Raw genomic sequence first — 26407 nt, 5'->3', positions numbered from 1 at the left:
AGGGTTCCATCCTAGTCAGAACTCCTTGAGCCTGTTCTTCTGAAGCAATGATCACATTGCTGTCCTTGTTGATAAAATGAAAAATATTTGCAGTGAGTAGCTTTATCCCATGTTTATTAAGACTGCATCCGCCTCTTCCAAAAAGGTGAAAGCGCTGCCAATAGATCCACCGACATGTTTTGCCCTCTCCGCCTGCCTGTGTCCCTCCTCAGCACCAGTACGTCCCGGTAAACCCGCGGCGCAGAGCTCCCAGCTCTGATGTTGATGGTCCAGTAGAACCACAGATCCCGACCTCGACACGTCTGGGATGAATCAGAGCAGGTTCTGTAGCCAAGCCGTCTCATCCAGCATCAGAGTCTGACCTCACAGATGTTCTTCTAGAAGAATTGTCAAAAGCTTCTGTACACAGGCTCCATAACAGAGAACACGTTTTCTCAGGAGAAGATAAATTTAACGTCACCATGAAGGTTTTCTGGCTCCGAGGATAATATGCAAACAAATTAAAATGTTTTGTTTAATTGTATCTTGACTTTAGGTGGAGTTTTTTTTATTTAAATAAGAGCAGAGTTACAGTGCAGCGCCCTCTGATGGCTGAGTTTGGCATGAAGTTCATCTCAGCCCTTCCAGACTGCTGTGGATAGAAACACAGTTCTCCGTGTCTCCACCAGAGGGCGCTGTGGGACATGTCCTCTGGTCCAGCTCCATGTTTCTGTTTTTTTTTTTCCAGCCTCTCGGTTCCTGACCTGACGCCCAACATCGGCCTCTTCTGGTATTTCTTCGCCGAGATGTTTGAGCATTTCCGCCTCTTCTTCCTCTGCGTCTTCCAGATCAACGTCTTCTTCTACACCGTCCCTCTGTGCATCAAACTGAAGTCAGTCCTCCCGTCTCATTACCCTCTGACCTTTCCCTGCGCCCCCTAACCTTTGTGTGCGTCGGCCTGCAGGGACCAGCCGGTGTTCCTGATGTTCATGCAGCTGGCGGTGATCTCCATCTTTAAGTCTTACCCCACCGTTGGCGACACGGCGCTCTACCTGGCCTTCCTCCCCGTCTGGAGCCACCTGCACAGATGTGAGTGTTTACTGCATAGACATAATATAAGGGTAGACGCCGCATTGGCCGCTCCGGCGCAGGAAATACGGCGGCCATCTTAGAGCGGTATACCCTCGTACTTTGCTGAACCAAAACAACAGAAGATGCCTCAGTTCTGCTCGGCTTATTCGTGTTTAAATCTACGAACTGTTGATGTCAGGGACCGGGGGATAACTTTTCACAAGTAAGAATGACATATTATTGTTAGTATGTTGTGAATGTAATATTACTGTACTGTATTTATGCCCACCAGCGAAATGACAGCAAATGTTAGCTATCGGTCTTCAGCCGGAGATTTGATGACAGGAATATGTTTCAAACAGGCCTACTCACAATTTCAGTAGCTTTGTTTAATTATCATTATCAACAAATTTTAATCAAATTTGGAGTTTTATGTTCTTTAAAATATGAAGATCAAAAATAGTGAGTGTAACGTTTTTCTGAATGCTCAGATCCCCGATGCTTCTTGGTATGTATTACACAACATATATTTTGTGCAGAAATCATATTTTATGTACATTATGTTGCTATGATTGTGTATGTATGTGATTGTGTGTTTGGTGATGGTCAGAGTGAATGTCAGTGCAGAATGGCAGTAACGCTTCTATCAAACTGACCCAAGCTGGGCTGTGGCTCCAAACCACCAAGAATGAGAAATGAATAAAAAAGATATATGTTAAGTGTCTTAGAGTGTCGAGAAAAGAACTGTACAAAAATGATTTTATTTTACATTTTAAACAATGTTCTCTTGTTTAAATTTTTTAAGATCTGCAGTTTTGTTTCTGTTGGAATCGTCTTTTCTTCAGTGTGTTACAGGTCCCTAATGCTTTTATATGGTAAGTACATTATTTAAAAAATTAACTATAGGTAAGTGTGAAAAAGGTATGTATTGTATGTGTTCTGGTTCAAGTTCATATTGGTGGTTTCTGAAAATACCGTTTGAAGCAGCATCATTATGCTTTTCTGTGGTGCTTTTTTGAGGTTTCTTGTTTAGCCATGTTCAGAGCAATAAAACATTTTTCTTTTGCAGGTACCTCTCTGTCATTGGATTTGTCATCAACATTGACACGTTACTGCTGATGATTCCTGAACTGCTCCAAGTGCAGCGGTATGTCCTCACATACAGGTTCAGCCAAGATCACTTGGAGCTCCTGTTTAATTCCATCAGAGCGTCAGGTACTGTTGATGTCCTTTCAGTTAGAATAACTTCATAAAATATACTTCATGAATGTGTTCATATGTTATGTCGTATGATTAACACATGTATTGTATCCCTGTATTCCATTCAAGGTGGCTGGAATAACAACCCATCAGCATGCCAGTTCCAGGCCATCTTCCGCCGGCTGATGGTTCGGTGTGGGGTTACACCCAGTGAGACTGGCAATGTGGCAGCACAAGACAACACCGTGTCCCTGTCTGCTGTTGAAATGTCCTCTCCTGAATCTAATGAAGAGCATCCCTGTCATTTTGCTAGGATTTCAGCCATTCTGGACGACCACAGCTATCTTCCGACCAAGTTTGGTGGTCTGGTAGAAAATGCCTTGGTTTACATATCTGGATTTGTTGTGAGGCAGATTCTGCGTAAACTAACCTGTGACCCATGTCGAGTCAGTTTGATTCAAGATGCCACACCGTCTTCATTTGATGAGAACTACCATCTTCTCACTTTGAAAAATAATGGCGGGTTAGTGATTCCCTCACAAGGCGTAGTGAAGGTGGTGAGAGCTGCAGAGAGGGTGATTCGTGGTGCTTCACCAAACCATCCTCCTAAGCTGTCCGCCGTCACATACATAGTCCGTGAAGACATTGGAACAGAAGATGTTTTCCAGCTTGGGGAACACACTCAGGAGACACAATTTGGCATTGACAATCACCATTCTGACTTGCTGTCATTGGTTGTGTCTGTGTTTCTGAAGATAAGGATGCACCACATTGCAAAAGTCACATGTCTTGGTTTGCAGAAAGGCAACACCAGAAAAAAGCTCTGCAAAACTGTCCTATTTCAAGGCTATTAGATTGTGTAAAAATGTAATGAATATGTAAATACTGTCACAACAGATAAGTATGCATGTGTGTATGTGTGTATATATGAGATTATCGGAATATATACATAATGTGTGTGAATAAATTGCATCTTTGGTTGTATCTTGCAAAACATGTCATACTTTAAAACATTGTATTCCACCAAAATTATTTAAATATGCTAAACTATACGTTCCTATACATGCAATTTTAATAGCTGTATGCCTAAAATTTAATTATGTGACAATGTGATTACTATTCAGCGTGTTATGATCTATTAAATGCGCTGATCCTTTATTGTGCCTGCCAAATATATAAGGCTGAGTGGAGTGGTATACCGCTCCAAGATGGCCGCCCTAAATCTCGTCAGCTCCAATAGGCGAGACCGGCCCATGAGGCGTCTATCCATATATTATGTCTATGGTTTACTGCACACCTGGGTCAGGTCGGGGTCAACGGGGTCAGCGGGTCGGCCAGCTGATGCACAAAAGCATTAAAAACAACAGTGGGGGAATTTCCCTTTAAAATAAGATAAGAGAGTTAAAATCTGTTATAATTTAAGATGCAGCACAAACTTTTGCTTTTGATTGAATTTACTAGTAAAAGGAACCAACAAACATCCAGTGGATTTAAAGGAAGTCATATTTCTTTTAAGTCATATTTGATATAAATAACACTTTGATAACAACTGAAGGTAACATGGCGACCCAACATACTTGGAAACGGTTCCGTCCCTTTAAATGTCGTTCAGGATGGAGATCTGCGCTCACATACTGAACGTTTCACACAAAATAACACTTTCAATATTGTTCCATAATTTATTGCCATAATAAATGGCAAAAAAGAGTATTATTTTGTTATTTTAAAAACTCGAAGCTAATTGTCCAGGTGTGCAGCGCGGACACCTGAGCTCACAGGTGAGTGTTTAATGCCGTAGTGGGCGGGGCTTATCTCCAGGTTCATTTAACAGTCCAGAAATTACATTTTTGTTCCAAAGCAAAAGTAAAGTAAAACTACAAGAAGGAAGTAGGAACGATTAATCGGATTAATCAAATAATCTTCAACTAATTTAATCACAGATTAACTGTTAAACAGAGAGTCAAAGAAATCGACACAATGGAGCAGAAATGAATCCAAAATATACAAAATATATATGCATTTAGTATTTAAGATTAAAAAAAATTATTTCTGTAAATATATTTTAGCCAAATGTTTTAAGTTCAGATTCTACAGCAAATCTGTTATTGCACTTATTAAAACTTATTAAAAATGAATTTAATCATTAGTTTATTGCCAATACATTTCTAATGTTGCATAAAAAGTCTGAAGTGGATCAATGAAGAATCTGTAGAATGTATCAATTGGTTTTAATTGATTAATCAGTTAAGCGTCAGAATAATCAATCACTAAAATCAATAACATTAGTGGAGATTCCTTCCATGTATAGACCTCACTGGTGGTTTATTGATTTATTGGTGGTTTATCAATAATTTATTGGTAGTTTATTGATTTATTGGTGGTTTATCAATAATTTATTGGTAGTTTATTGATTTATTGGTGGTTTATCAATAATTTATTGGTGGTTTATCAATAATTTATTGGTGGTTTATTGATTTATTGGTCCTACTGAACCGCCTGCCTGCCTGTCCAGTCCTCAGGAACATCTTCCTGGTTTCCTGCGTTCTGCTCGCCTGCTCTGCTCTCTTCCCGGTTCTGTGGCATCTCTGGATCTACGCCGGAAGCGCCAACTCCAACTTCTACTACGCCATCACGCTGCTCTTCAACGTGGCGCAGGTAAAGCAGCGAGGGCGGAACCGGAAACAGGCCAAAATCACCGTGTCGCTGCACCCGACCCTCAGGCGGATCTCTGGAAACCCAGGAAACAACCTGCTAGTTATATGACGATAAAAAAAATAAAACTTTCTGTTAGTTTCTGCTGAAAATGTGTTTTTGCTTCCGATCCAGATCCTGCTGGTGTCGGATTATTTCTACGCCTTCCTGAGGAGGGAGCACCACCTGACGGCCGGGCTCTACCTGAAGAAGAAGGACGGCTCGGAGGCGACGCTGGTGCTGAAATGAAGCGCACCCTGCGGCTGCTGCAGAGCAACGAGCTGATCGAACCTGATCAAATCTGATCAAACCTCCTCAGACTGGAATGAGGAGGAATAAAAACGCTGATGGTGCAGAACTCGGAGCGACTCGCTGCCGTTTCCGATGAACAAACTCTGAACTGTTCAGGAGGGAAAGTTTCATCTGAGAATATTTTATTCAGAACTTTTTCTGTTTAAACATAAAATGTAGGAAACGTGTGAATGTCCAGAGAAATGGCTCAGCATCACTTGGTTTTGTCTATTTTGCTTGATGACTTTTAATTTCTTTGTGTTGTGAGCAGAATGCCAGGATTATATAAAGTTCTAAAGGTTTCAGTTATTGATTGGATCTTTTCTGGGATGGAAACAACAAAACTTCATTTTTTGTTTTGCAGATTATGGATCAAGATAAAATTGTCCAAGCTGCCAAAACACAAAATTTATTTGTGTATTTTTTTCCCTTTCTTATAAAAAATATTATATAACACTTAAAATAATACGAAGCTAAATTAAAGTAACTTTTCAGCAAAATGTAGGAGCATTTTTTAATTAAATAATTATTTGATTTGCATTAAACTTTCTGTTTCCACTGCAGATTATTAAACTTATAACATGGAAAAATGTCTTATTAGTCAGATAATCTGCAGGTGAAACGATTATTTATTTAAAACAAGTTTTTTATCTGTTGCTCAGAAGTTTTTGGTATTTTTTATTTCAGGTTTTCTCAGATATTTGCAGGTTTGGTTTCACACATTAAAGGCTCAAATGTTGAATGTTTCTGTGACACTTTGCTGCTTTAATTTGACATTTAAAAATGTTTAAATTTCAATTAATTAATTGCACTAATTAAGAAAAACATTTTTCTTTGTACTTGAACTGAATGTTTTAGTTGTGAGACACTAAAAGACGGATCTAAAAACTAAATATTGATGAATGGTGATTCAGATCCGTTTCCAGTTTCTGCATCCAGAAATCGAATCTGAATGAAAAAAATTGTTTTTATAATAAAATAAAATATTGATTCTGACCTGAGCTTTAAATTAATTCTGATAAATATCATCCGGGAGAGAAATGTTTCATTTGCACATCTCTGGATTCTTTGGAATCTGTAAACATCCATTTGTTAATATTTAACATCAGTTCCTAGCTGTTCTTTAAGGCTGGGTTTTGATTAGGCCAGTTTGACATGGATATGCATTAATCTGGCTGTATGTTCAGGATGTCTTGGATTCAGCTAGAGAAGAGCCTCCCCACAGCATGATGCTGCCACCACCCTTTTACATGTAAGTTACCTTTAAACTGTGGTTTGTGACATATGTTTGAAGTCTAAATCATTTTTCTCATATAGTCGCTTTACAAACATTCAAAATGCAAACAGGAGGAAAGAGAATTGCTTTGGTGTGCCACAGCGCCCTCTGCTGACAGGCCGGGTTCTGATCTGCTGCTTCTTATTTGTCCGTTTAATGATGTTCAAACATCAACACCAAGTTAACAGATTGATTTTCATCTGTTTTTCAGCATCAAATAAGAAATAACCAGGTTTTCACTGAGCATATTTAAAGTTCACTTTTGTGTTTTTGTAAGTTGACGTTTGTTGTGACTGAGTACGAAACACACCAGAGTGTTTCCAAATTCAGGTGAAGCAATAAGAAAAAAATCCTCTGGGTCCATAATGTCGCGATGTTGGCTTCAACACTTCTTCACAATTTGTACAAATGTATGCCACACTTTTCAGATAAAAAAAACATTTGAAAACTAACTTTACAAATGGTTTGGAAGTTGTGGTCTGAATCAGCAACTGATGATGGTTGGATGGTTTTTAATTCAGTTTTACACCAAGCAAGGAGCTCAAGGTGGAGCTGCAGCTTCAGCCACAAATCACTTCAGTTTGACAGAGACGCAGGAAGAGGAGGAGGGAAAAACTCCCAGATCACAAATCAGATCCCAGATCCCAGATCCCAGAGATACCAAAACTTTGGAGACTTTCCAAATCCTCCACTTGGGGCATTTTTCAGAGATCAGAGACGTGAGGTGACCTCATGAAAACCACAGAGCCTGTTCTTCTGCGCTGCAGCCACAGCTTTTGCAGAGAACGCCTGCAGGTCTCGGGTCCAGAAGACGAGAATGGAGACTTCCAATTTGTAATGGGGCAGAATATCATCTCCCCAGTAACCTGGTGTTAAAGAGACGACAGCTGAAGCTCTGGCCCTCAGTCGTTCTGTCGTCTGCCGAGACGCCAAGCAGCACAAAAACCACAGAGTCGTTCCGGTTAATGCAGCAGCTCAGCGCTGCTGCTGTAGTAAAACTATTACATTTTAAAGGACAAAAGTCCAAATAAATCCTAAAGATGTGCAGAGCAGATGCTGCTGGAGCAGCGGAGCGTTCAGCCGGGATTTAAATGTTTATTCTGAATCAAGGAATCATGAGCAGAAGCTACATTTACAGAGTAGAGATGATTCCTGTCCATATTCACAAAGCGAGCGGCTCCACTGGAGGACGGCTGCAGCTGGACCGGTACCGGTACCGGTACCTGCTTTAAGTTCTGCTCAGAGCTCCAGGATGATCAGTCTGGATGAATCTAAACGCTCATAAACCAGCAGATCAATCTGATCTCTGATCAATGGCTCCATGTTCTCCATCAGAGCCAAAGCTCCTCAGGTAGCGGCTCACCTTGATGCAGCTACTGATATACCTGGGATTGTCTCCACACCTGATCACCTTCAATAATCAAACTGTTTGATCAGCCCTGGTTTCTTTTAGTGAGAATAAACAGATGCATTCAGACGATGAGTTTCATCTTTATGAGACGCAAACTGAGCAACATGATTATTTACACTGAGGTTTTCACATCCTTTATTTCTATTTTCTTTATTTTGTGTTGGGTTATTGTCTGAGGATAAATCGGTTCAGTTTCATCGTTTAAACACTAAGACTCCAGGTTTTGATTAGACTGCAGACTGACCCTAACCTGTTCCAGATCAGTTCGTTATGTTGATCAATATGATCTCAATCGGTGCTGATAGACACGAGGTGGTGTGTGTGTCTCACCCCAGTCCATGTCGTCTCAAGGGTCCAATCGGGTCGAAATGGGCCTCCGGAGGAATGGCTCCAGGAGGCAGGATGTCTGGGATGCCGAAGTGAGGGAACCCGAACCTGACAGGGTCCACGATCATCTCCTCCCAAAACGCTAACCTGGAATATAGATATAGATATAAATACAGATACATTTGGGTCGGATTAAACGTCTCAGGCCTTCTGGGTTCAGCTGTTTATTTCTAACTGGCTGCTGATTGTCGAACCTCCAGAGTTTCTGCTCGTTTCAGTCAAATTTAAGATGTTTTAAGACTTTAATGCCGCCTTGAGGGAAACACAAACTGTAGAGTTAGTGTTACTGTAGAGCTGCATGACAATAAAACAAGCCAAGAACTAACGTTGTGTTTCTGTCTGACTCCTGGCAGCAGCTTTAAGCTTCTCACTGCAGATGAAAACGTCGTCCAGCCAACCGCCCACAAATTTACACATGAAAATCACAGAAAACGTGGCTAGCTAAGGGCTGTTAGGGAAACACAGTTTATTAGAGCGAGGCGATTTCCTGGACGCCGCTGCTTACTGACCAGTGAGGCTGCGGCCCGTGGCGCAGGGGGTCACTGTCTTCTTCCTGCCTTCTCTGAGACGACTCGCCCTCCTCCTGTCTGCTGCTCTCCGGCGCTTTCTCTGGGCGGGGCAGCAGCCGAGACTTCACCTTCTCAGACAAATCGTCTGCGTCTCTGAACACGCTGTGGCACAGAGAGGCTCCGTCACCAACCGGAACAACGTCGTGTTTACGTCACTATCTGTGCGGCTGGTTATTGTTGGCAGAATGTGTTATTTTAATATGTTGAAATGATTCAAACCACTAAGTGTGTATGCAGGAGCTTTTCTGTTCTCAGGTGAGACAAACAAATCTGGTACAAACCAACCTGTCAAACGTGTGCAGCTGATCGGCGTTGACGTGGTCACTGATGTTCACCATCAGGTATGAAACCTGGTTAGTGCCGGAGTTCTGCAAAACAGCAGCTTTTAATCAGACGTTCTGCCCACCAATCCCATGTTTAAACCCAAAAGAGACGATATTGTGCAGTAAAACATCCTGATGAGCAAGCTGCACGGTGGCGCAGTTGGTAGCACTGAAGGTCCTGGTTCGATTCCCGGCCCACAATCCAAAAACATGAATGTTAGGTTGATTGGCCTGTCTAAATTCTCCTTAAATGTGTGTGTGTGTGTGTGTTTGTTTCTAATACCTTGTGGGGACAATTTTCCTGAAACATACTACGTTATGGGGACTGCTCTTTGTGGGGACTGAAGCCTGGTCCCCACAAGGGGAAACACTGTTTGTGGGTCAGGGGTCACATTTAGGACTAAGGTGTGAATTGAGTTTTGGTTAGGGTTGGGTATGTAATGGGTAGGGTTAGGGCAAAGGTAAGGGTAAAGTTTAGGCTGTCGAAATGAATGGTAGTCAATGCAAAGTCCCCACAGAGATAGCTGCGCAAACATGTGTATGTGTGTGGTTGTTTGTTTTATCCGGCTCCCTGTGTGATTATTAGCATCAATCCTCTGCATCAGCTACTTTCATTTTAACTGCAGAGAGAAGCCGGTCCTGTTTTTTGAGTTACCATTAAGTTGAAGATGAGCGTGGAGTCCACAGCGATGACCTTCAGCACCATCACGGTGTCTGTGTCGCTGGTTCTGTAGCGCAGGCTGTACAGCTCCTTGTTGCTGCTCCAGTCAGCAGGAAGCAGCTCTGACTTTTTATCACGGCTGCTAGGCTACAATACAACAGAGAAAAAGAAAAAGAAGAGACTCAGTCTAAATAATGACCATATTAGAGTGTCTATCATCACGCAGTTGCGTTAGCCTCCCAAAGATGACTAGACATTTTTCACAACTCCAAAGTTTTCCCCTGGAAGTCTGAATAAAACAGACTGATTTATGCTAAGCTAACACACGTCTGGCATTTTGTTCTGAAATGATTAACTGTTCTTTCACCTCGAATCCAGATCCGATGCACCGGTAGCCATTCTTTATCATTACCCAGTGAACGAAGCACACGACGGCGTCCTGCGGACACTCGATTTTATCTGCGACACAGGTGTACAGCGCCTCTAAACCAGCCATTTTTCTCCCAACAGCCGATACCAGCTCCGCATCTAAACCGGAGAAAGGAAAACGAAAGTCTTCACTGAAGTCTCATAGCAACCACAGCTACTTCCTGTCAGGGAATTTCAAAGTAAAAGCACAAGAACGTTGTCAAATCGAGTAAGTCACATTAGAAACTAATTTCAGAAGTGATACAATAAAATTATTTCGGAAACTTACTGAACCTTATACGGCTGTTAAATTGCATTTGAACTCGAAAATATTTCGACAGAGGTTAATGGTTGTGTAAGTCTGGGATGAGAAAGAGGCTGTTTATTTGTGCAACAAAAAATTTTTATTGTAAGACGCTCGATATACAGCGGAAGGCTCTGAGTGAATTTGGATCAAAAATAGTGACCCTAAAGCCAGTAGTGAAAGTTTTACCATATATTCAATCATTGCTGTATTGCAGATACAGTTTTCAACCCTAGTTTCTTTTATTTTCTCCAGAGATAAATCTCTGGGGGAAAAGTTGCTGCTTTATTTTTTTCTAACTTTACGGAAAAGTTCGTTTTGTTTTGATGCAACACATATAGTTTCCGGAACAGAACTAATATAAGAAATATCGTTCCGTTATAAAGTATTACTTTATATATTGTCTTTTTGTATGGTTACATTAAACAAAACCTTTTTATTAAATAGATAAATAATTATATTTATGTTTGTTTAAGAAATAATTCGTTTCTGAAATAAATACAAAAATAAAATGTTAATTTAAATGTAATACTGTCAATATTATTAGCATTGACAGTATTAACAATATTGTTATTAATACTGTCAATTTTATTAACATGATTTTAAATGTAAGTTTAATTTTTGGTGGCGGTCTGTTTGCTCCTTCGCTACCACAACCAGCGGTCCTATATAGGACTTCATTTCCCATCATTCCCCTCGCAGGTCGGGCGGAGATCGCTTCCTTGTGAAGATGGTGGCTCCCTTGTCTCTGCTTCTGATTGTAGCCGTCACAATCCGCGCGGCTCTGTACAGATCCAGCCTAGCGGAGCTGATCGCAGAGAGGGTGGAGGTGGTGTCTCCGATCACCGCCTGGAAGCGAGGTAAGCCGGCCTGGAGCGGAGCTCCGCGGCCTCTTTTCCAGGTTACAGCGCCGTCCGTTCCTGCCCTTTCCCTCGCCGCTCCGATGAAAACGGTGAAGTCAAACCGGTTCATCTGCTAAAACCTGCACACATACAGATAAATCTTTTTTAGAGCCCAGGTTTCACACGGAACAATCTATTAGCAGGGACTTAATTTATGCTTAAAAAAAAAGATTATTGATGTTTCTTTTTTGTTTGAACAAATATCTGAGTTTCTGTGTGTCAGCGATTCAATAACCAGCAGAACCAGAATAATGAAGCACCGAGCCGAACCTGGCAACAGCTTACATTTAAATTAACTCATCTCATATTTACTTTCCAGATTCATTCAGTTTAATTCAAAACTACTGTCACACTACGATGTGAATTGAATCGGTGTTATCGTAGAATAAGAGGTCGTGGGTGGAGTAAGAGCAGAACACAGAGGGAATAGCGTAGCTGTCCAGACTTTTATCCATTTTAACAGCACAGAACCCGTCCCGGGCACACCTAAACAAAAATAACCAACGAAGAAGAAAGAAACGGCTCCTCTTAAAGGCACAGCACAATTCCTTAACTATGGACCAACTGTAGTAACCGATCTTGTATATAACCACATTAATTCAAAAGGAAAAAATAAATCATCTTACATACTTCCCCCTCTTTAAATGAAATGTCCCCATTTCAAATGAAGTTGTTATATATATAAAAAAATCTGTCCAGACTGTCTCATCAGTAGCTCTTATCACCTGGGGGTTGCAAACAAAGGACACAAACTCATAGTAATGCCCCATAAAGAACAACTGTCAACATGTTTTTGTTTTTTTTCTCGTTTGCTTTTAAACTAACCAGTTTTTCAACCTCTAACATGAAAAACTCTATAGACAAAGTATTCTTCATAACAGTAGTGGTCGTGGTTTCCGAACGGTACGTCCACACTTGGTAATAACTGCACCCCCAGTGGGTGACAAGCTGGGGGGTGCTTGTGCAAGCCGATGGGAGACGAGTCCAGTTGGAATCCTTGGCGAAGATAGCAACGACCTAGCATTTTCTGCTGCCTGAGGTGTAGCTGCTTGGCCAAAGGACCAGGGCAATGAACCCGACAAAGCAGTATATCTCGGCAGTGTATCCCTGTTTGGTGGAAATACAGATTGAGTGACATCTATTGGAGATGTGTCAGTGGAGCTACGGTAAGGTTTTAGACGATCATAGTGAATGACTTTGGCCACAGCCTGAGGATATTTCACATCCACCAGCTTGTAAAGGAGCCCCTTTTCATCCACAGATACAACCTTATAGGGTCCAGTCCAGTTTGGGGAAAGCTTTTGTCGTTGTGTGGTGGGGTCATCTATCCATACCAGATCACCACAAGCATAAGGCCTAAACCTTGTGTCTTTGTTGTAATAGTACTCTCGTTTTTGTCTTTGTTCTTCGCGATGGAGAAGAACAGTCTCAAAAGCAGCATCCCTCCGTGTAGCCAGTTCTGAACCATAGTTCTGTGGGCAATCAGAAACCTTCGGTGATGAAACATGGACATTAGCAGGTAGTCGGGGTTCTCTACCATGAGCAAGGAAATACGGTGAGTACCCTGTGCTCGAGTGAGGAATAGAGTTGAAAGAAAGTACCACAGCAGGGAGGTAGTGGTCCCATTCGCCCCCATAGTCCTGAATGAGTCGAGCCAACTGCTCTTTCAGAGTCCGATTAAACCGTTCAACCACACCATTCCCTCTTGGGTGATATGGGGAGGTTCTTTTCTTTGTCATCTGCAGTCTCTGAGAAATGGTGTGAATAACTTCAGACTCATATTGTCGTCCCTGATCTGACAACAGTTCCTCAGGAACACCATGTTCAGGAATATATCGTTCACAGAGTAACTGTGCCATTGTGGTAGCCTTTTGGTCAGACATAGCATATGCGTTTACATATTTGGTAAAATGATCCTGTACCACAAGCACATATCTATTACCAAGAGTGGTAACCAGAAGTTCAGTAATGTCAGTACACACTAACTGGAATGGTCTGTCAGTCTGAATAGATTCAAAGGCGCTCTCTGCTTTGGCACAGCTTTTCTAAAAGCTTCACATGTCTTACACAGATTATAGAAGTTTTCAATGTCAGATCTCATTCCTGGCCAATAACACACTGTCAATGCTTTCTTAAATGTACGCTCAGCACTGTAATGACCAGAACAAGGATTACCATGAAGAAAATGCATTGTTTCTGTAACAAGTGCAGATGAATTAACACTTGATAACCCTCTGGTTTCCCTGGTGCACTCTGACCTTTGCGACAAAGCAAGTCGTTACATAGTAATAACTTAGGAAACTGCCACCACAGTTTTCTCTGAACTCTACCTTTTACCTGTCTGAGGTAGGGACGTTTCTTGTTTTTTACCCAGGTATACACTTCAAAGAAAACAGGATCAGAGAGTTGTGCAGATACAATGTCCATGTTATGATTGGATAATGTCTGCTGTAATGTGGCAAACCCCAGTTTCACCTGTGTCCCATCATTGTTCATACAACACACTTGTGGTACAACATTGGTTATCTCTGAATGTTCAGGGCTGGAGCATGGCAACTCAGCCAGTGACACAGATTTTTCTGTATCAATAGAAGAGTGACCATCAGGCAGTGCAGAAACTGTCACCTCAGTTGAGTCCTGCCCCAATGGTATCCGTGACATGGCATCAGCATTTGTACGTTTCTTGCTATCTCTGTGGGTGATTGTCCATTAATATGGGTCCAACTCCAATGCCCAACGACCCCTGCGTCCGGTAGGGTCGTTCGTGACATCCATCTTCCTTAAGCTGAGCAAAGGACGATGATCAGTGATGATTTTAAAAGGATTGCAACTCAGATAATGTTTAAAGTGTCAAATTGACCACACAATAGCATACAGTTCTTTGTCATATGTAGACCACTTTCTCTCTGTTTTTGAAAGTACATGACTTGCAAAAGATACAACCCTTTCTTGCCCCTGTTGTGTCTGAGACAGTACAGCACCAACTGCAAAATTAGATGCGTCTGTACTCAAAATGAAGGGTTGATCAAAGTTGGGAAATGCCATTATTGGAGGTGAAGTCAGTGCACCTTAAGTGCTTGAAAAGCGGCAGAACAGTCATCTGTCCATTCAAACACTACTTGTTTTTGGGTAAGCCTATGCAGAGGCTGAGCAATAAAGGCATATTTATGTACAAATCGTCTGTAATATGAACACAGTCCCAAGAAGGCACGTACCTCCGTCGGTGAGCGTGGAACAGGCCAGTTTCTGATGCGTTCAGTGTTTACTGGGTCCAACGCCAGTCCCTCCCGAGACAGAATGTGCCCCATATACTTTACAGCAGTTTGCAAAAGTCACATTTCTTAGGGTTTAATTTTAACCCTGCTTGTCAAAAACAAGTGAGAATGTCTGTGAGATTGCCTAGGTGATCTTCAAAGGTTTTCCCCATGCAAATGATGTCATCCAAATAAATGACACAGGTTGTCCAGCGAAGTCCTCTCAGAACAAGCTCCATGAGCCTTTGGAAGGTTGGAGGCGAGTTCTTTAGCCCCATTGGCATGACCTTAAATTGGTACAAACCGTCACCTGTCGTAAACGCAGTCTTTTGTCTGTCTGCTGGATCCATTTGTACTTGCCAGTACCCGCTAGACATGTCCACGGTAGAAAAGTACAGAGAACCAGAAAGCGCGTCTAGACTGTCATCAACTCTCGGTAAAGGGTGAGCATCAGTAATGGTGACAGAGTTCAGTTAACGAAAATCTACACAAAACCTGTAAGAGCCATCCTTCTTTTTCACCATAACTACTGGGCTGGCCCAGGGGCTTGAACTGTCCTCTATCAAATCATGTGACTTAAGAGTTTCAACTTGGTGGCAAATTTCTGCCTTCATAGCTGGAGAGGTGCGGTAGGCTCTTTGTGAGATTGGGGTGTCAGAGTTTGTAGCGATTTTGTGTGTCACTATGTCAGTTCTGCCAAAGTCATGTGGGTGTTGACTAAAAACATCTGCAAAAGAAGCCAAAGTCTCTGTCAGTTGTTTTTTCTGCAAAGGCATCAGATCTGAGTCGGTACTATCGGCAAGAGGGATTACTCTGGGACTGTCAGGTCTCTGAGTATTAATGTTACAGATAGAACTGCCCATAATGGTGAATTCGCTCTGGCCCTCTGCTAAGACTGCATGAAAGTGCCCCACCTGTGTACCACCATGTAACATGACATCACTATGTGAAACATTAGCTACTTTAACAGAAATGGAACCTCGTTCTACCCTGGCCACAGTCCATGCAATACCAGCAGAAGACTGGTCGGTATAATGTGGTTCAAACACACCAATGTAGCCATCATGTAAAAACCCTTTTTGGGGTGCGTCCAGAGTAGCAGTGATAACCCTCTCAGACATAGCAGGAATGCTAACGGTGGATGACACCGACACAGCAGTCAAACAGGGAACATACGTGGGAGACCGGGGTTCGATTCCCCGATGGGGAGTGAAGTTTGTTTCAGGTCCCTCTTGAAAATGAGATCTAGATCTCAACGGGGTTTATCTGATTAAATAAAGGAATCATACAGATGTGGACTAACTAGTGGCACAGCTGTACCTGCTACATTGCATGTCATGTTTCGAGTGTCAACCGTAATGCCATTTGCCACCATGAAATCCCAACCTAAAATGACTGGCTTTGTACAGTTTCTGACAACTTGAAGTGTGTGTGTCATGAGCTTATCTGCAATATTTAGGTTCACATAAATGGAGCCTACAGAGTCAAGGGGATCACCTGTGACACCAGTGAGAGGAATAAACTGTTTTACAATGGGTTTCCTGTAAAGAGCAGGTGTAGCCATTCTAAAGTCCTCACTAATGACTGAAACGTCCACCCCAGTGTCAAGAAAAGCATGTACTACAGTGTCTTCAAGAACAACTGACGCATACCTCTTCTCTACATCAGCCAAACCTGTAACGTCACTAGTAGCTGTGTCCCGGTAGGTGTCATTGTCTGTCTGGACTAGGGAGAAGTCAGTAGCTGGCAATCTGCCCTCATTGTCAGCTACTCATAGTTTACCTGATCCTGGTTTGAATGTGAAGGAGATTGGAAATGTACTCGCCCCGGGCTGGGAGAGTGACTACGGCGGCCACTTTCATAGCGGTTAGGAGAGCGGCCACGACTAGCATAGCCTCTGGTTGAAGAGCTGTAGCCCTGTGTGTAGCGTTCAGATGATCCAGATCGGGTACGTAAATCCCGTTGGTTGTGTTCATCCTTTGCAAAGGAACTGGAACTGTGGTGAGGTGTGTTTCGGTCATTTGATGAGTCTCTGTGTCGTGGAGAAGACTCATAGTATCCATCTGATGAATATCGGTCACCCCGGCGTCCACCTGGAGTGGCGCTCCAATGACGAAATCCATAGTCCCGCCTGTCCTGGCGATGTGCATCCTCACGCTGGCAGTCTACTGCCAGCTGCAGCTGTTGAACTCTGTCCGACAGTGTTTCAATAGTCTTTGCCATTGTCTTTAAATCATCTGCAGTAGCTGAGTGGACTCCTAAAGGAGTGGGTGAAGGAACCTGAGTAGACCACCCAGATGAGACAGCAGGGTAAACTGGTGGTGTAGACAAAGACTGTAAAGGAGGTGTGGTAGTGAACACTTTACTAGCTTGGTGAGCAGTTTCAATCTGCATAGCAAACTGTAGAGCAGTCTCCAGTGTGTCAACACCCTGCTCATGACATTGCAGCTGGAGGTAAGGGTCAAGTCCAGCAATAAAGCGTCGAAATTTTTCTCCCTGTTTAGCATTATCACCATAAGTCGGGAAAACTTCTTCGACTAAACGGCAAATCTCAGCAGCAAACACAGGAAGGGCTTCACCAGGAAGGCGACTGGGTGCATTAATGTAGCTTTGGAAAGTCGACAAATAAGCAGTTTGTCCAAAAACGTTCTTCAGCTTATCCTTGGTGGCTGAATAATCCGCTTTTACTGCATCAGATAGACTATCCCAGTAACTGAAAGCAGCACCCGCTAACCATGTAGGTAGCAGTTTCACCAAACTATCCTCAGTGGTATCAGGATCAGCAGCAACCGTCACTTCAAAACGTCTGCACCATTTTGAAAAATCCCATGTCCCCCATGAAAATGTGGCTGTAGTGAGGCCTGGCACTACTACCAGCAGAATGAAATGGTAAATGATCCCAAAAATTACTTGCCATAGCTGGGTATTCGTCTTTGTTACCGGCGGTTGACAGGGAGGGTGGAGGTAGGGGCAAAAAGAAAAAAAAGTCCGTCTTCAACAGCCGCTATATACGCCGCTCAGCACGTACAGAATGAGCTATCGATGGTTAGCATGTGTAGCATGTGCTCACCGCTGTAAACGTCCACAAACCCGCTGCCACCAGTGTAACACTACGATGTGAACTGAATCGGTGTTATCGTAGAATAAGAGGTCGTGGGTGGAGAAAGAGCAGAACACTGAGAGGGAATAGCGCAGCTGTCCAGACTTTTATTGAACCTCCATTTTAACAGCACAGAACCGTCCCGGGCACACCTAAACAAAAAACCAACGAAGAAGAAAGAAACGGCTCCTTTTAAATGCACAGCACAATTCCTTAACTATGGACCAACTGTAGTAACTGACCTTGTATATAACCACATTAATTCAAAAGGAAAAAATAAATCATCTTACAGACTTTATGGATCCCAAAGGGAAATTAAATGTGGTTGTTGTAACAAATGTTATGAGTGACATCCCATGTTTGCATTAGATGCATCATATGCCAAACTTTAAGTTTATGGAGATTTTTGGAAATCTCCATAAACTAAGACAAAACCATATCTGCGACATATTCTTATGTTTGAAATGTAAATGTGTTAACTTCCATCAAATCAGAAATGGGATCTGCTCAGTTTCTGGCCTCAAGTCTTAATTGAAACTTATTTTCTAAAGTGTCTCCACTGAAATGGTTTAGTTGTCAGATTTTAAAAGTACTTTAAACAGGATTTTCTTTTAGCATTCTGTCTGTCTGTAGTTTGTTGTGATCATTTTGAATTAAAAATACAGAAATATTTGGTTTCTATCTGCATCCAGCTCATCCCAGTGTGTTAGATTTATTTTATTTTAAACATATTGAATCATAGTCGTTCAGAGCCACTTTGTTTCTGTTTCTGGTCAGTTATCGAAGGTTTAGCGCTGCTTGATCTGGGAGTTTCTCCGTATTCCGGCGATGTTTTCCACGAGGTAAGACGTCAAATCTGGCTCTTGATGCACATGTTGGTTAAAAACCATTTTAAAGTACATGTAGATTTGGATATTAATGTGAATATGTTTGATTTTGTACTGTTTTTGCCTCAGTTTTCAAACATAAAGCGCTTCAGTATTTGAGATGTTCCTTACAGAGAAAACAGAGTTTCCTTGTTTTATATTCCAGCTGAGATGAATTTTATCATTAAGCATTTATTCCACCTGACATGCCATGCTTGATCTTTTTCTTTCCTGCAGACTCCCCTCATCATTTACCTCTTTCACTTTCTGGTGGATTATGCAGAAATCACGTTCATGGTAGGAGGAATAAATGACTGCAGAGTGGAGAAACTCTGGTTTTAGTTCTTTTATTGTTGTGGGTTTCTGTTTCCCCGTTAGCTGGCGGACGTGATCACAGCGGTGGCTCTTTACATGGCCGTGAAGGACTTTAACAAGCAAGTGGTGAGAATCAATCTGTAAAGAAAGATACATTTTGTGAATTTTTAATTTAAAATGTATTCTTTACTAAGCTCCGTATGTGTCATTAGAATCTTGTTTTAGTTTTATGTTATAACTATGTCAAAGAGAAGTGTGTTAAAAACCTCTTGTGTCAAAACTTTTGCTCATTCAGTATATCCAATATTATATCTTAAAGGTGAACTTTCCGTTGTGTAGCGGTGATAAAACGTTTGGTTTTTGTTGCTTTTCAGTTCAGGAAGCAGAAGTTTTCCGTGGAGGCGGAGCGTTACCCCGCAGACTGCCTGGAGCTCATCAGGAGCCCCACTGAGATGTTCTACATCCCCCTGAAAGTAGCCATGTTGTAAGTTCCTGCAGCGCCTGTAGAGGGCGCTCTCCTGCTCAGAGAGCATCAGGAAGGACGCAGCGACCTCGTGTGTTAACGATGAATACGCAAAAAATCAGCAGCGCAACGCAGGATGGAGAGAAATTAAGATATTCATCAAAGCTCACCTGAAATAACGCTGTTTATTATTTAACTCAATGTTTGTTCATGGTTTTAGTTTTTTAGTGTTTAAACTGAAAACGAGTCATAATTGAAGCCCAGTTTTAGTTATTTTTTTCTTGTTTTCTGGCAGTTACCTGCTGAACCCGTTCACCATCTTGTCCTGCGTTGCCAAGTCGACGTGCGGCCTGAACAACGCCGTCCTCTCCCTGTTCATCCTCACAACCATAAAAGGTCGACCACACAGCCAGGCTCTCCTTTCTAAAGTGATGCTGAAAGAAATACTTTCCATGACTTACTCAAGTGCCACACACAAAACCTTTTACTAATTTATTCATATTTATTGCGACAGTTAGCATTAGCATAACTTGTTTTTGTCACAGCATTTCTCTTCCAGTTTTGTTGATTTATTTCCTCTCATTATCGTTTGAAATTTGTGGTTTAATCTTCATATTTTCTGGTTTTATTGATTTTATTTCTGTTTTTCAGGAAACGTTCTGCTGAGCGCCATTTTCCTCTGCTTGGCCACCTACCAGTCCATCTACCCTCTGACTCTGTGCGCCCCGGCCATGCTGTACCTGATGCAGGTACGAGCTTTGATTGGTTTTGGATGCGTACTTTCTGTTTCTAAAGCGTACTTTCTGTTTCTAAAGCATACTTTCTGTTTCTAAAGCGTACTTCCTGTTTCTAAAGCGTACTTCCTGTTTCTAAAGCGTACTTCCTGTTTCTAAAGCGTACTTTCTGTTTCTAAAGTGTACTTCCTGTTTCTAAAGCGTACTTTCTGTTTCTAAAGCGTACTTCCTGTTTCTAAAGCGTACTTCCTGTTTCTAAAGCGTACTTCCTGTTTCTAAAGCATACTTCCTGTTTCTGATGAGTACTACCTGTTTTCACTGACATGTTTTGCCCTCTCCGCCTGCCTGTGTCCCTCCTCAGCACCAGTACGTCCCGGTGAACCCGCGGCGCGCCGCCTTCTGGTGGTTCCTGGTCCAGTACCTGTTCATGTACCTGGGCAGTTTGTTCGTCATCGTCTGCCTGTCCTTCTTCCTGCTCGGCTCCTGGGACTTCCTGCCCTCCGTCTACGGCTTCATGTGAGTCAGAAAAAGAAACTGGAGATTTCTGGACCATCAGAACCAGTCCAATAAACGAGTTCTCAGGAGAACCACATTTCCCTGACTGCAGAATGTCAGGTGTAAAGTTTGGTGGGGGAAAAAATTATACTGTTTTTTTTTTTTTAGCTTGATCTCCTTCCTGTGGTGGGAGCTCTTAATACTTGAACAAGGCATTTGTTGCTCCCAGCTCTGATGTCGATGTTCCAGTAGAACCACAGATCCCGACCTCGACACGTCTGGGATGAATCAGAGCAGGTTCTGTAGCCAAGCCGTCTCATCCAGCATCAGAGTCTGACCTCACAGATGTTCTTCTAGAAGAATTGTCAAAAGCTTCTGTACACAGGCTCCATAACAGAGAACACGTTTTCTCAGGAGAAGATAAATTTAACGTCACCATGAAGGTTTTCTGGCTCCGAGGATAATATGCAAACAAATTAAAATGTTTTGTTTAATTGTATCTTGACTTTAGGTGGAGTTTTTTTATTTAAATAAGAGCAGAGTTACAGTGCAGCGCCCTCTGATGGCTGAGTTTGGCATGAAGTTCATCTCAGCCCTTCCAGATTGCTGTGGATAGAAACACAGTTCTCCGTGTCTCCACCAGAGGGCGCTGTGGTACATGTCCTCTGGTCCAGCTCCATGTTTCTGTTTTTTTTTTTCCAGCCTCTCGGTTCCTGACCTGACGCCCAACATCGGCCTCTTCTGGTATTTCTTCGCCGAGATGTTTGAGCATTTCCGCCTCTTCTTCCTCTGCGTCTTCCAGATCAACGTCTTCTTCTACACCGTCCCTCTGTGCATCAAACTGAAGTCAGTCCTCCCGTCTCATTAACCTCTGACCTTTCCCTGCGCCCCCTAACCTCTGTGTGCGTCGGCCTGCAGGGACCAGCCGGTGTTCCTGATGTTCATGCAGCTGGCGGTGATCTCCATCTTTAAGTCTTACCCCACCGTTGGCGACACGGCGCTTTACCTGGCCTTCCTCCCCGTCTGGAGCCACCTGCACAGATGTGAGTGTTTACTGCACACCTGGGTCAGGTCGGGGTCAACGGGGTCAGCGGGTCGGCCAGCTGATGCACAAAAGCATTAAAAACAACAGTGGGGGAATTTCCCTTTAAAATAAGATAAGAGAGTTAAAATCTGTTATAATTTAAGATGCAGCACAAACTTTTGCTTTTGATTGAATTTACTAGTAAAAGGAACCAACAAACATCCAGGGATTTAAAGGAAGTCATATTTCTTTTAAGTCATATTTGATATAAATAACACTTTGATAACAACTGAAGGTAACATGGCGACCCAACATACTTGGAAACGGTTCCGTCCCTTTAAATGTCGTTCAGGATGGAGTGGATCAATGAAGAATCTGTAGAATGTATCAATTGGTTTTATTTGATTAATCAGTTAAGCGTCAGAATAATCAATCACTAAAATCAATAACATTAGTGGAGATTCCTTCCATGTGTAGACCTCACTAGTGGTTTATTGATTTATTGGTGGTTTATCAATAATTTATTGGTAGTTTATTGATTTAACGGCGGTTTATCAATAACTTATTGGTGGTTAATTGATTTATTGGTGGTTTATCAATAGTTTATTGGTGGTTTATTGATTTATTGGTGGGCTATTGATTTATTGGTGGTTTATCAATAATTTATTGTTGGTTCATCAATAATCTATTGGTGGTTTATTGATTTATTGGTGGTTTATCAATAATTTATTGTTGGTTCATCAATAATCTATTGGTGGTTTATTGATTTATTGGTGGTTCATCAATAATTTATTTATTGGTGGCTTATTGATTTATTGGTGGATTATCAATAATTTATTGGTGGTTTATCAATAATTTATCGGTAGTTCATCAATAATTTATTGGTGGTTTATTGATTTATTGGTGGTTTATCAATAATTTATTGGTGGTTTATCAATAATGTATTGGTGGCTTATTGATTTATTGGTGGTTTATCTATAATTTAATGGTGGTTTATCAATAATTTATTGGTGGTTTATCAATAATTTATCGGTGGTTTATTGATTTATTGGTCCTACTGAACCTCCTGCCTGCCTGTCCAGTCCTCAGGAACATCTTCCTGGTTTCCTGCGTTCTGCTCGCCTGCTCTGCTCTCTTCCCGGTTCTGTGGCATCTCTGGATCTACGCCGGAAGCGCCAACTCCAACTTCTACTACGCCATCACGCTGCTCTTCAACGTGGCGCAGGTAAAGCAGCGAGGGCGGAACCGGAAACAGGCCAAAATCACCGTGTCGCTGCACCCGACCCTCAGGCGGATCTCTGGAAACCCAGGAAACAACCTGCTAGTTATATGACGATAAAAAAAATAAAACTTTCTGTTAGTTTCTGCTGAAAATGTGTTTTTGCTTCCGATCCAGATCCTGCTGGTGTCGGATTATTTCTACGCCTTCCTGAGGAGGGAGCACCACCTGACGGCCGGGCTCTACCTGAAGAAGAAGGACGGCTCGGAGGCGACGCTGGTGCTGAAATGAAGCGCACCCTGCGGCTGCTGCAGAGCAACGAGCTGATCGAACCTGATCGAACCTGATCGAACCTGATCAAATCTGATCAAACCTCCTCAGACTGGAATGAGGAGGAATAAAAACGCTGATGGTGCAGAACTCGGAGCGACTCGCTGCCGTTTCCGATGAACAAACTCTGAACTGTTCAGGAGGGAAAGTTTCATCTGAGAATATTTTATTCAGAACTTTTTCTGTTTAAACATAAAATGTAGGAAACGTGTGAATGTCCAGAGAAATGGCTCAGCATCACTTGGTTTTGTCTATTTTGCTTGATGACTTTTAATTTCTTTGTGTTGTGAGCAGAATGCCAGGATTATATAAAGTTCTAAAGGTTTCAGTTATTGATTGGATCTTTTCTGGGATGGAAACAACAAAACTTCATTTTTTGTTTTGCAGATTATGGATCAAGATAAAATTGTCCAAGCTGCCAAAACACAAAATTTATTTGTGTATTTTTTTCCCTTTCTTATAAAAAATATTATATAACACTTAAAATAATACGAAGCTAAATTAAAGTAACTTTTCAGCAAAATGTAGGAGCATTTTTTAATTAAATAATTATTTGATTTGCATTAAACTTTCTGTTTCCACTGCAGATTATTAAACTTATAACATGGAAAAATGTCTTATTAGTCAGATAATCTGCAGGTGAAACGATTATTTATTTAAAACAAGTTTTTTATCTGTTGCTCAGAAGTTTTTGGTATTTTTTATTTCAGGTTTTCTCAGATATTTGCAGGTTTGGTTTCACACATTAAAGGCTCAAATGTTGAATGTTTCTGTGACACTTTGCTGCTTTAATTTGACATTTAAAAATGTTTAAATTTCAATTAATTAATTGCACTAATTAAGAAAAACATTTTTCTTTGTACTTGAACTGAATGTTTTAGTTGTGAGACACTAAAAGACGGATCTAAAAACTAAATATTGATGAATGGTGATTCAGATCCGTTTCCAGTTTCTGCATCCAGAAATCGAATCTGAATGAAAAAAATTGTTTTTATAATAAAATAAAATATTGATTCTGACCTGAGCTTTAAATTAATTCTGATAAATATCATCCGGGAGAGAAATGTTTCATTTGCACATCTCTGGATTCTTTGGAATCTGTAAACATCCATTTGTTAATATTTAACATCAGTTCCTAGCTGTTCTTTAAGGCTGGGTTTTGATTAGGCCAGTTTGACATGGATATGCATTAATCTGGCTGTATGTTCAGGATGTCTTGGATTCAGCTAGAGAAGAGCCTCCCCACAGCATGATGCTGCCACCACCCTTTTACATGTAAGTTACCTTTAAACTGTGGTTTGTGACATATGTTTGAAGTCTAAATCATTTTTCTCATATAGTCGCTTTACAAACATTCAAAATGCAAACAGGAGGAAAGAGAATTGCTTTGGTGTGCCACAGCGCCCTCTGCTGACAGGCCGGGTTCTGATCTGCTGCTTCTTATTTGTCCGTTTAATGATGTTCAAACATCAACACCAAGTTAACAGATTGATTTTCATCTGTTTTTCAGCATCAAATAAGAAATAACCAGGTTTTCACTGAGCATATTTAAAGTTCACTTTTGTGTTTTTGTAAGTTGACGTTTGTTGTGACTGAGTACGAAACACACCAGAGTGTTTCCAAATTCAGGTGAAGCAATAAGAAAAAAATCCTCTGGGTCCATAATGTCGCGATGTTGGCTTCAACACTTCTTCACAATTTGTACAAATGTATGCCACACTTTTCAGATAAAAAAAACATTTGAAAACTAACTTTACAAATGGTTTGGAAGTTGTGGTCTGAATCAGCAACTGATGATGGTTGGATGGTTTTTAATTCAGTTTTACACCAAGCAAGGAGCTCAAGGTGGAGCTGCAGCTTCAGCCACAAATCACTTCAGTTTGACAGAGACGCAGGAAGAGGAGGAGGGAAAAACTCCCAGATCACAAATCAGATCCCAGATCCCAGATCCCAGAGATACCAAAACTTTGGAGACTTTCCAAATCCTCCACTTGGGGCATTTTTCAGAGATCAGAGACGTGAGGTGACCTCATGAAAACCACAGAGCCTGTTCTTCTGCGCTGCAGCCACAGCTTTTGCAGAGAACGCCTGCAGGTCTCGGGTCCAGAAGACGAGAATGGAGACTTCCAATTTGTAATGGGGCAGAATATCATCTCCCCAGTAACCTGGTGTTAAAGAGACGACAGCTGAAGCTCTGGCCCTCAGTCGTTCTGTCGTCTGCCGAGACGCCAAGCAGCACAAAAACCACAGAGTCGTTCCGGTTAATGCAGCAGCTCAGCGCTGCTGCTGTAGTAAAACTATTACATTTTAAAGGACAAAAGTCCAAATAAATCCTAAAGATGTGCAGAGCAGATGCTGCTGGAGCAGCGGAGCGTTCAGCCGGGATTTAAATGTTTATTCTGAATCAAGGAATCATGAGCAGAAGCTACATTTACAGAGTAGAGATGATTCCTGTCCATATTCACAAAGCGAGCGGCTCCACTGGAGGACGGCTGCAGCTGGACCGGTACCGGTACCGGTACCTGCTTTAAGTTCTGCTCAGAGCTCCAGGATGATCAGTCTGGATGAATCTAAACGCTCATAAACCAGCAGATCAATCTGATCTCTGATCAATGGCTCCATGTTCTCCATCAGAGCCAAAGCTCCTCAGGTAGCGGCTCACCTTGATGCAGCTACTGATATACCTGGGATTGTCTCCACACCTGATCACCTTCAATAATCAAACTGTTTGATCAGCCCTGGTTTCTTTTAGTGAGAATAAACAGATGCATTCAGACGATGAGTTTCATCTTTATGAGACGCAAACTGAGCAACATGATTATTTACACTGAGGTTTTCACATCCTTTATTTCTATTTTCTTTATTTTGTGTTGGGTTATTGTCTGAGGATAAATCGGTTCAGTTTCATCGTTTAAACACTAAGACTCCAGGTTTTGATTAGACTGCAGACTGACCCTAACCTGTTCCAGATCAGTTCGTTATGTTGATCAATATGATCTCAATCGGTGCTGATAGACACGAGGTGGTGTGTGTGTCTCACCCCAGTCCATGTCGTCTCAAGGGTCCAATCGGGTCGAAATGGGCCTCCGGAGGAATGGCTCCAGGAGGCAGGATGTCTGGGATGCCGAAGTGAG

General features: G+C 41.8%; 4 protein-coding genes across 5 annotated transcripts in view; 2 read left to right on the top strand and 2 right to left on the bottom strand.

Moving 5' to 3' along the window:
* psmf1 (proteasome inhibitor subunit 1) overlaps positions 1-8336 on the bottom strand; it is a 17811-nt gene extending 9475 nt beyond the window's left edge. Inside the window, exons 1-2 of one of the 2 annotated variants that reach the window (XM_023353562.1) lie at positions 8250-8336; positions 922-1058 (exon numbers count right to left, since the gene is read on the bottom strand). In XM_023353562.1, coding sequence (XP_023209330.1) covers positions 922-991 — 70 coding nt within the window. In that variant the 5' untranslated portion in view covers positions 992-1058; positions 8250-8336. Of the gene's footprint in view, positions 1-921; positions 1068-8249 lie in introns of those variants that run through there. The other variant, XM_023353563.1, reaches the window with a different exon arrangement.
* LOC111612356 lies at positions 1075-3537 on the top strand. Its single transcript, XM_023353564.1, has 2 exons — positions 1075-2265; positions 2380-3537. The coding sequence occupies exons 1-2, from the start codon at positions 2169-2171 to the stop codon at positions 3102-3104; spliced, it is 822 nt and encodes a 273-aa protein (XP_023209332.1). The 5' UTR covers positions 1075-2168; the 3' UTR covers positions 3105-3537.
* On the bottom strand, positions 4735-26407 carry LOC111605788 (proteasome inhibitor PI31 subunit-like). The gene is made up of 7 exons (XM_023324506.1): positions 26314-26407; positions 10227-10387; positions 9854-10006; positions 9161-9243; positions 8816-8977; positions 8250-8393; positions 4735-4978 (listed from the first exon to the last, which is right to left on the bottom strand). The coding sequence occupies exons 1-7, from the start codon at positions 26321-26323 to the stop codon at positions 4735-4737; spliced, it is 957 nt and encodes a 318-aa protein (XP_023180274.1). The 5' UTR covers positions 26324-26407.
* LOC111612355 (phosphatidylinositol glycan anchor biosynthesis class U protein-like) lies at positions 11034-23601 on the top strand. Its single transcript, XM_023353559.1, has 12 exons — positions 11034-11431; positions 18605-18669; positions 18931-18990; positions 19072-19134; positions 19383-19492; positions 19767-19867; positions 20123-20220; positions 20567-20721; positions 21403-21546; positions 21619-21743; positions 22807-22949; positions 23121-23601. Exons 1-12 carry the CDS (start codon positions 11302-11304, stop codon positions 23232-23234), a joined length of 1308 nt encoding a protein of 435 aa, XP_023209327.1. The 5' UTR covers positions 11034-11301; the 3' UTR covers positions 23235-23601.

Source organism: Xiphophorus maculatus, chromosome 20, assembly GCF_002775205.1.
Source record: "Xiphophorus maculatus strain JP 163 A chromosome 20, X_maculatus-5.0-male, whole genome shotgun sequence".
Lineage (NCBI taxonomy): Eukaryota > Metazoa > Chordata > Actinopteri > Cyprinodontiformes > Poeciliidae > Xiphophorus > Xiphophorus maculatus.
This window is presented reverse-complemented; position numbering and strand designations above follow the sequence as displayed.